The 10040-nt window shown below is 37.7% G+C and overlaps 1 protein-coding gene across 1 annotated transcript in view; it reads right to left on the bottom strand.

The window, feature by feature from the left end:
- Positions 1–334: 334 nt before the first annotated feature.
- Positions 335–10040, bottom strand: part of CCDC93 (CCC complex scaffolding subunit CCDC93) — a 34653-nt gene continuing 24947 nt past the window's right edge. Inside the window, exons 19-23 of the mRNA XM_085067056.1 lie at positions 7512–7594; positions 4456–4493; positions 3472–3556; positions 2708–2821; positions 335–1497 (exon numbers count right to left, since the gene is read on the bottom strand). Of these exons, the coding sequence (XP_084923182.1) occupies positions 1444–1497; positions 2708–2821; positions 3472–3556; positions 4456–4493; positions 7512–7594 (374 nt within the window). The 3' untranslated portion in view covers positions 335–1443. The remainder of the gene's footprint in view (positions 1498–2707; positions 2822–3471; positions 3557–4455; positions 4494–7511; positions 7595–10040) is intronic.

Here is a 10040-nt window from a genome sequence, read left to right as displayed (position 1 = left end):
TCCTTCTTTCAAGGAATGCTGAATGTAAATTTTTCCTTCTTTGAAGGGACTTGGAATCTGATTTTGACTTTGTTATTTTGCTAGCCCTGGGCAGATTGACTTTTTCTAAGAGGAGCAGCCTGGGTCTATTCTCTCACTAACCAGTGTGGGGAAGCAAGGTTTCAGCTGGCTCAGTGGAAAGGTTTTATTTATGTTTTTGCTGAAAGAACAGAACATCACAAAAACAGTGTCTCATTTGACCATGGACATGATTCATCTTTTAATGCACTTGAAATTCAAGAGCCTGGGAAAGCTTCTAAGGCAAGTCCCACCTTAAAAACACAATAGCAGAATGTCACTGGATTCCAAACATTCTTTATTTTTTTATTCACTGCCATAGAAAGTAACCAAACAGCACTGTCATCAGTGTCAGTGGGAAAAAGGAACATGGATTTTCTTCTCCTGAAGGTGTCATGTACATTAAGAAGTCAGTCCAAAATCCTGGTGTTAAGTACAAAAAGCAACTGTTTGAATTATAAAATACTGTATATACAGATATAAAAATGTTTCAGAAAGTGTCCCACAAAGTTTTTGAACTTCCAAGAGCAAATCTTCAGCAGGGTAAGTAAGTTGTCTTCAAAGGTGAGCATCAGTTCATTAGAGCAGAATGTCTCAATCCTTATCTTCCTATATTACAGGTGACAGACTTTGATTTTCATCCCAGCCAGGGATAACATGATGGTCCTAAGTATTAAGGTGTTTTTTCCTGGAGCTATTAATTTAACAAGCACACTCTCTATATATAAAAATGAAGTTTCAAAGAAATTTATACAACAGCTAGACTTTATAAAAATATAGATCTATAATTTTACACCAGGAATTATCCAAGGTAAGTTTTCATTTTCTTAACCATTAGAAATTAATTGTTATCCTTTGGAATTCTATCTATGGCTAGAGTGTAAATTAAAATAATGTGAAGTTATTAGCCGGTGAAGCAAGTTTGAAGAATCTCATTCTGTGGGGTTTCTTGGGCCAAAATTAACAAAGTACTGCATTCTGCAGTGCTCATCTTGTGGGATGGTGGACATACTACACAGTACATGTAAACTTATTCCAGAGTCTTCACCTAATTCAGTATTAAAACCCAAATAAAAAACATTCCCACTGTCCTTATTGTGGAAAAAAACCCCAAACCCAAATAAATAAAATTAGACATTATTTCTATTTTGCTGTATTGTGTTAACTCTTTACTGTGTAGTGGAGGCCATAATGAATAATACAACCATGTGATGAGGGAATGTAAACTGAACACATACTGGAAAAAACAGACTTTTACAGCTGTGTGTATATATATTTTTATATATATCTATATATATACATCTACATTGCAGTTATAACTGTCACCTCACAAAAGAGATTCAAGGGACTGAACAATCTCCTATAAATTTCCCCAGCTGGAGTTCTTCAGGAAGAACTGGCTTTCAGCTTGGACAGCAGCATTTCGTTCTTGCGGCATTCCTGTCAACAGAGAGCAAACACATAAGGAGGTATTGCTCTTAACTCCACTACCTGGATCTCCTCATCAACAGAGCAAAACCCTTTCTTTTATTCTGAAACATCTCCAAAATCCAAAGTAGCCTGGAGCAGGTGATGAGCTGAAGATAATTCTGATTCATCCATAATGTTATTCCAATGGCAATATTCATTAAACTTTATTACATGTAAGCTAAAAGGAACAGTGCTTGACCACTCATCTGAAGTTGTTACATGTAGCTAAAGCAACTCCAGCTTTTTAATTCTAAATCGAATAAATCTGAAATGGAGATTACTTGTAGGTGATCTGGAACTTCACAGGACAGTCTGCAAATGATTCAGTGCTCAGGGTACAGCTCTAGGTCAGGAAATATATTTACATAAGTACACACCTGTGTTCAGTGCCACAAGCACTTCTTTTATTTTTAAGGGTAGCAAGGTTACATAGAAATTCCCTCACATGCAATGGAAGAAAAACGGGTAAAAAACCTAAAAATAAATCCACCTAAATTCTGCAAGTAGGATGTAAAATTCAGTATGTCAGACGAGTAGCTGAACAGCCCCTGTCATTCTCCCAGAGTACATTGTCTGAAACAGGAAGAAGCTGTCTCAGAACAAAGCAGGAATAATTACACAAAGATGTTTTTCCTCGAACATCTGAAGCCAAATGACAATTTTGCCTGCAGCACTCCCTTTCATTCATTCTCATGGAGACAGGAATTAACAGAAACACATGATGATTAAAAGCTTGGGAAAGGCTAAATCAATGAAGTGTTACGCAGTGCTTTCACAGTCATTAGGCAACAAGGCTGGTTCCTGAAGATTAACAACCAAGACCCTGCATTTCCTCCCTTATTTACACATTATTTCCAAAACCTTCTTTGCTCCAATACGTAACTGCTCACAGATCTTCAAGAGATTGCACTTGCAAACCTAAATGCACAGCTTGCTTGATAACAAGTGATCCTCCCTGTAACATGGAGAGGTGCCAATCTAGCAGTGAAAGAACTCCCAGATTCAAATTCAGAGTCCAAGAGTCACATGGAGAAAACCACCAAGATGGTGGTTACCATCACCATAATGAACATGGTGTGATAAGCATCACATCAGGAAATCTTGTGCATATATTAGTGCACAAGTCAAGTCAAAATGATCACTAAGCACTTGACAGTTTACACAGCAAAAGTGTTCTTACCTCTTTAAATTCTTTCACTGTTTTGAAGTAAAGCCTCTGTTTTTCTAGAAGCTCTAAATATTCATCATTCAACTGGTCTCTTCTCATTTTGTTTTCTTGCTTCTTCTTTTCCATCTGTTGGTATGCAGGAAGGATAAGAGATGGAATACACACACATGGACATACTGCATAAGGAACAACTGCCTATAGCACACAATGGGACACAGATGCTTTAAAATGATACCCCTGGCTCGTGCTTTAAGTGCAATGAACATTTATTTAGGTCAGCTCTTAAAAGACTGAAAGCCTAATGCTGAAATCTCAGTTCCAGTGGCACTATAGGTGCAACTGGGACAAGGGCACCTGCTGGTTGGGACTCTGAGGTGCTGCTGACCCTCTTCAGCAGCAGAAAGCAGCTTTGGACAGCTCCAAATGTCTGAGGTGCAGGTCTGACTGCACTACACAGTCCAAATGGAAGAGTTCTCACTGACTTCAGTGACATTCAGCTGTCTCAAGCATTTAAATGACTACACTGCCAGTAATGAAGTTAAGTGGTATAGGATTCCTGTCAGGACAGAGGTGTTATAATATATACCTGTCATACTCTATTCATTGACTTTTAGTGCTGAGAAGTTTCTGACAAATGTGAAAAGAAATACTACTTGTTAGTTGCTTGCCTAATTTGCACCTCCCATAATGGATCTTTCTATGCACAACTCTCCTCCAAGTGGCTTAGCTGAGATAATTCCCAGGTTCTAGCACAGAAAGTGAGAGCAGTATCAGACCTTCATTCGATTCTGTTTGATGCCTTCTACGATCTGCTCCATCTGCCGCAAAAACTGCTCCCGAGATCCGGACGATGCCATGGCTCTGGAAAGGAGATGGAACAACTGACAGGGATGTGGCACACAGTGTCTCAGCTGCAGCTGTCTTGCACATCTACCCATGGCCAAAGCTCTCATTGCTTAGTGTTCTATGGAAAAATTCATCCTTTTAATCACTGATACAGTGCAGCTCTTCAGCTGGTGTAAGCTACCAGAGAGATGGAAACGGAGCTCAGAGAGAGACTGAGAGCTCACTAATCACAAGTGTTCTCCCTGTCAGCTTAAGTCTGCCTCTTGCTCTCGTGCTGTACAGAAATAAATTACTAATAAATAAATGAAAGCATATTTTTTTAAGAAAAGCCTCTCTTGTGAATACTAAGAAGGCAGCTAGAGGTCTAGGAGAACAGCAAATATTGTACAAAATAATTTCGCACTGTAATAGGGAAAGCCTAGAAATTATTTTAGACCTTGAAATCATTAGAGAAAAATAAACACTGGCTGCATCACAGACTGATACTTGACCATGACCTTCCAAGGGAACCATGGTTTTACCTAAAGACTCCATACTATATCAAAATCTTCAAATACAGATAATAAACATGTCTGAAATATGTCCCAGTCTAATGTTTTGTACATAATGTAATAACCACAACTCCATAAAAAGGAGGAAAATATTTAAATTAATTCCAGGAAAATTATGACTGAATTTCCACATCTAAAGAGTCAGCTATTCAAAACATATGTTGGCTATAAAAGTTACGTAATTCCCAATCTGTGATTCCCCAAACTGGCTTAAACAGAATTATTAAACTATTCTATAAATCAGTTTATGACTATAAAATCTTCTAAGAAATTTTTAGTCTCTATAATTGATGTCCACTCCTACTTGTCCAACTAACTGTACCACTCTTGGCAACTATTAAGAGAGGAAGAACCATAACTTACTGGTGGAAGTTGTCATGAATAGAATTCAGTAAGTTAACCTGTGAGTTAGGGGAAAAAAATGAAGAAAATAAACATTTGTAATTTCTGGCATGAGTGTTCACAGACAATAAGATGAATTTTAGTTTAAAAAAATTACTATATAGATAATGCCCTCAAAAGCAGACAGATGTACAAAAATCACCATGAGTTTTCTTTCAGAAGAGAAACTACCATCCTTTTCATGTAGTAAAATCTATCCTGCTGGTGGAATCACAGAAAGCAGAAGTAAGTGTTGGATCACAACTGAGATTTTTAATTTTACTGACACTCAATGATAGCACAAAGAATGCTTTAGTATGATGCCTTCCCAAACTAAACAATAAGGTTAAGTGGCCTCTGGAAGCGTTAAACACGTGTTGACACTTGACATCAAAGCACCTTGCAGATGCTGCTCCAGTGTCCAACACTGACTGTGATGCACAAGCACATCGCAGATAAACAGGAAAAAAACAACTTTTGCCTCTGACACTGGAACCACTCAACATATTCTGCAAAACCATTTCCACACACTCCTGGGAAGACTCTCCAAGCAGTGCAGGAGCAGCAGGGGAATTCCTGCACTGCTTGCATTGTGCAGATGAGTTGTGCAGGTTTCCTACCATGCATCATTACTCACTTTGCTTATGTGTGTTTTACTGGATGCTAAAAGGTTAGCTTGTAAAAAGTGCAGAATGACATTTTACAGGTGTATAGGGTATATAACATTGCACTGAATCAAAACAAAAATAGAAATTTATAGCAGCATCACAGGAATATTTGGTTGCTCATATAAATTCCCCCAGCTAATTAAACTATATGGAATACATCCTGTGTAACTGCCTTTGATTTTTTTTCTTGTTTCTTACATATTGCTTAGAGCATTAAGATTCAACATTTGCAATTAATGCGATCCTTTCTCAGCTTTGAATACATCTTGCACGTCTCCTGTGGTTAAACCTTCCAAGCAGCTTCTCCTTCTGATGAGTATTTGAAAAATTCTGCACTAAGCAAACCCAAGGGCTGCAAACAGAATCACCTGCCCCACTGCTACAGAAAGCTGAACTCGTCTCTCCCAAATCTAAAATCTTGAATGAGATGGCAATAACCAGCCATGGCAGAATCTGCAGGCGTTCCTGACCTTCCCTTGGAAAATTCAAGCAAATTCTGAACAGCTGAGATGCTTAAGAATTCCTGTTATTTACAGGAGTGAAATTATTGCATGACTCATCAATACTTGCTATGTTCACCTCCCTGCCTCAAGATCCTTCCACTAATCCTGTGCTTGAGAACATAATTAGTTTATACCACAAAACATTCAAGCCATGAGAAGTAACACTGCACAGCAGTGCTGCACAACCACTGCACAGGAAAAGTGTGGATGGGTTACCCTACAGTGAAATCACCATATACACCCCAAAACTGAAAGGTATTATGAAAAACATGAGTATAAAAGTATTTAAAAAAATTAATCTTTCACAAAATAGGATTAAAATATGAGCCATGATCGCAGAGACTTTTCCTGTCAGAACTAAAACATTCATAGCCAAAATTCAACTGTATAACAATTCTTACTATTGTTTTCAAGCAAAGATGCTCAGTGTGTTTTACAAAAGGGCTGGTTTGGGGAGGAAAAAGGGGAAAAAAATCCCTCAAAGAACCAGGAACAATACAATGTGCAAGTATATTCCAGAAATCTTAGTGAGGCACAAATGCCAAAGACATTTTTTTAGGTACTAGTAGGTAATATTTACTTGCTGAAACCTTGGTTCTAATATTAAATGCATCTCAAGCAAATCTCAATGATATTATACATTTAACTAAGTTAAGATAGCATCAGAAGACATTCAGAATTCCCCCTGTGAAGCCCTAAAAGGCATTGAATTATTTTGGCAAGAGTACTCCGAGTTTCAACAGTGAAATAAATCTGTTCTGTATTCCGTTTCTATATTCTCTATAATTGTCTTTTTATATTCCCATTTCAAAAAACAATCTGTAGGCTTTTTAAATTTGCAGGTTTGCCCTCAAAAAAGAAAATAAACCAAAAATAAAACAAAAAACCCAACCAAATAAATCTGTATTAAACTCTAATATAGGGGAGAAGTAATATAAATTCAATAGCTTCTACTTAATATAGTTTTTAAAATCTGGTATCTGACTTTTCTGAATGGAAAAAATCAAAACTAGCAAACGTGGATTACAATCAGCTACTTAAGGGAAGGAAATGGTTGCTCATGATCTTCAAAACAGGATGTGAAAGGACACTGAAAAGTATCTTTACATAGTCAGAAATGTGACCACTGCTTGTCTCACAAACTAAAGAAATATATCTAATAAATGCAAAACACACTGTTCTTATTTTATTAGAATAAACAGAGAAACTTGAGGTATCAAAGCATTTTACACTTTAAAAGTAAAGTAATAATTTTTATCAACTCTTGTCTCCTATTTCTCCATCTTTACTGAAATCAGACACGTCATTGCAAAAAAGGAAAACTGAAATCACTCAGTTATGCCCAAGAAGAAGGTGAACTCTACATAGATCTGAGAGAGGAGGGGAAAAAACCAAGCTGCTTTCATGAAAACGACTCCTCTGACTTAGTAAAACCACCAGCAACCTCAGTGTAGTCAGCTCTGACCCTGAGAACTAACTGATGTTGCTGACAGCAGCTGGAATTTGCTCTCCAGAGTCACTGACTGCAGCCTGCATTCCTAATAAAAGGTATTGACCAAAAGGAGAGAAAGAAGGTAATGTGGTGCTGTGATAGCAAGACAGAGATATTTGCTGATCAAATGTTATTCATGCTTTGAGAGCACAGTGAGTGGTTTAAACATGCTGTACTAACAGCAGTTCTTTTACAACACAGACCACTTCCCCTCCAAGACTAGAAATATTCTTATGAATCAGTTGGTCCATTCCTATTTATACAGGCCAGTAACTCTGCTCTGACAGGACTGAATATGGTGAAATCCAAGCAAAAACTTTTTATTTCCTTCCCCACAGACTGAATACTTAGAAAACAGTAATAACATTTTCTTACCTCCTTTTCCAAATATACTTTCTTATCATCCAGAGTATTATAAAGTGTAAAAAACTGCTTCGTTTCTTTGTGAGTTGCTGAGACTGCAAACAAAAAAGGGGGTAGAATAATAAAAGAACATGAGGTAAAATGGAATCTGCAAAAATGCTTTGTAGCTTTCTATAACATATTTTCCACTATCAATAATGGAACACACTTGTTAATATACATGCAGAGGGAATATCCTTCCAGAGTGTATCTCAGCAGGGTTTCCAGCTTTTATAAGAACCACACAGCTCAGTGTCTAAATTAAGCCCCAGCTGCTGACAGCCCTTTATGCCAACTCATGTTGGCACCATCAGCTGCCTGTTCATGCTTCCTTCCCAAGCTTTACCCTCACACCCCACAGGCAGCTGTGCTGCTCAGGGTGGCCTTGCCTGTGGTGTTGGGAGGAGCACAGGCTGGGCAGGACAGGGAAGAACAGATAATCTGGTAGCACTGCATGGAGAAAAAGTGCATTAGACTATGTATCTCAAGATACACATCTGCAAGATGCCCAACAAAGCTTTTGCTGTTTTAAAGCCTTTTTATCTGCTTGTAATCTATGTGTGGTGATAGAATTAAACTATATTTTCTGGTTTAGGTGGTAACAGCAGATGTTGGTCAGAGCTCAGCTAGGAAGGTAAAGCTCAGACATGCCTTGCCTTTGGGCCTAACAAGATGATACTCAAATCTCCTCAGTGTTCTTCTAGTCTTTAGTTCTTTGATGCCTAAGGAAACCCAAGGTATTTGTGATTCCCAAGGGAAAAGAGTTCAACGGGCAGAAAAAGTCATTCTGGATAGAAACCAGAACCTGGAAAAAATGTATGGGTTAAAAATGATAAATCCCAGTGAAATCATGCTCATTAGTGTGGGATTTACAGAACTGCTGCCAAATGAAAAAGAGGCCTTTCCCAAACCATTTCCTTCATGCAACTCTTTCTATTCTTCCAGCAGCTCTGGTAGTCACAAGTCTTTCATGAATGGATTCCATATAACCAACTCAGAAAACCTTTAAAGACTTCCACTGAGTTGGGAAGTTATGCCAATTTATGGAACCCTATGGGCACACATCAGAACCCACACAAGGTGAGACAGACTAAGGAAGAAGAGGAAGAAGGAACCAATTGGCTCATTGATTCTCTTGAATGTTTTCAGTGGAAGAGGTTCAGTTAGGTCAAAAACAAAACACTGAGTATCATAACTGAAAAGGGTTCTAGTACAAAAATCACTCAGGTAAGAAGTTATGGCTGAAGACTGTCTTGTCTAACACCCTCTGAAACAAAGTTCAAAAAAACCCAAGTTTTGGCAACTGAAGGTTATCTGACCTGAATGTGGCTGAATGAAAAGCCTCTAAATACTTCTAAAATCACCACAATTCACAGAAACACTGGCTAGAGATTTCCAGCTCATTTCTCTAGAAGCTTAACCCATACAAAGCAGGTTCCCAACCACGACTGAGTATTGTGTTATTCTGAAATACTTCACATACTTTGTAATCTGGAGAACAAAGTCCCATAAAGTTCAAAGGGTCTTAAATCTACACACAAAGCTGCACTAGTGTCTTTGATCCTCATCTTTCTGTACTTCAGATTTAAATGAAACTCCATCTTCTGAGCAGGTAGTGTTCTGAACAGAGATTCTGAATTCACTTAGACATGAAAGAGAATATGCAGAAAATTTAATTCAAAACAAGAAGCTCCTTATAGCTGGACTTGATGAAATAAACTGCATGGCATAGCAAAGTGGGGGGAAAAGGTACTGGATTTGTACTCACATCTATTCCACGTATTGAGTTAGACAACACTCATGGAGGACAGCACAGGACTGTGTCACTAGAGATGCCTCACCAGGGCAAGGGATTTGGATCACACTCAGACAACCAGTTTGGGACTGCTCAACCTTCCACAGCTTGGTTCACACACATATTTAATAAACGCAAAATATCTTTGAAACGTTAGCTGGTTTTTCTTGGTAGAGATTTAGCTTATGCTAATATACACCAGTAAGCATACTGGTCTGTTATCAGTTTGTGGAACAACATTGAAATTTTATTCCTTTTGCATGTTTTCCAATTTTATAATTTCTGTTCACAACAGCTAAAGACAATTTGTATTCTGCTCCTACCAAGATATTGCAGGATTGTGTTAATAAAAAATGAAAGAAACAATTCCCTTCAAGAGATGGATTTTACTTTGTAGTTCTTGACGTAGTTTTGTTCAAAATCAGATCTCTCATGGCAATGAAAACAAGAAAAGCAATCTAATGCTAAGGCAAATTAATTAAACATTATTCAAACTTATAATAACCTCATTTGTAAATGGTAAATTAAGGACTTTCAAAACACACTGGTCATTAAAATGACAGAACCTGTTGCAGACAAAATTTTCTCTAGAGATCTTGTGCATAGAGTTTCACCATTAGGAAAATTCTTAAAGCCCACCTTATAAAACCTCAAAAATATGGTGTGTAACACGAATACCAAAGACCTTTAAAACACCACCAAATTCG

This window comes from Lichenostomus cassidix, chromosome 7, assembly GCF_008360975.1.
Source record: "Lichenostomus cassidix isolate B80296 chromosome 7, HeHo_3.0, whole genome shotgun sequence".
NCBI classification, from domain to species: Eukaryota; Metazoa; Chordata; class Aves; order Passeriformes; family Meliphagidae; genus Lichenostomus; species Lichenostomus cassidix.
This window is presented reverse-complemented; position numbering and strand designations above follow the sequence as displayed.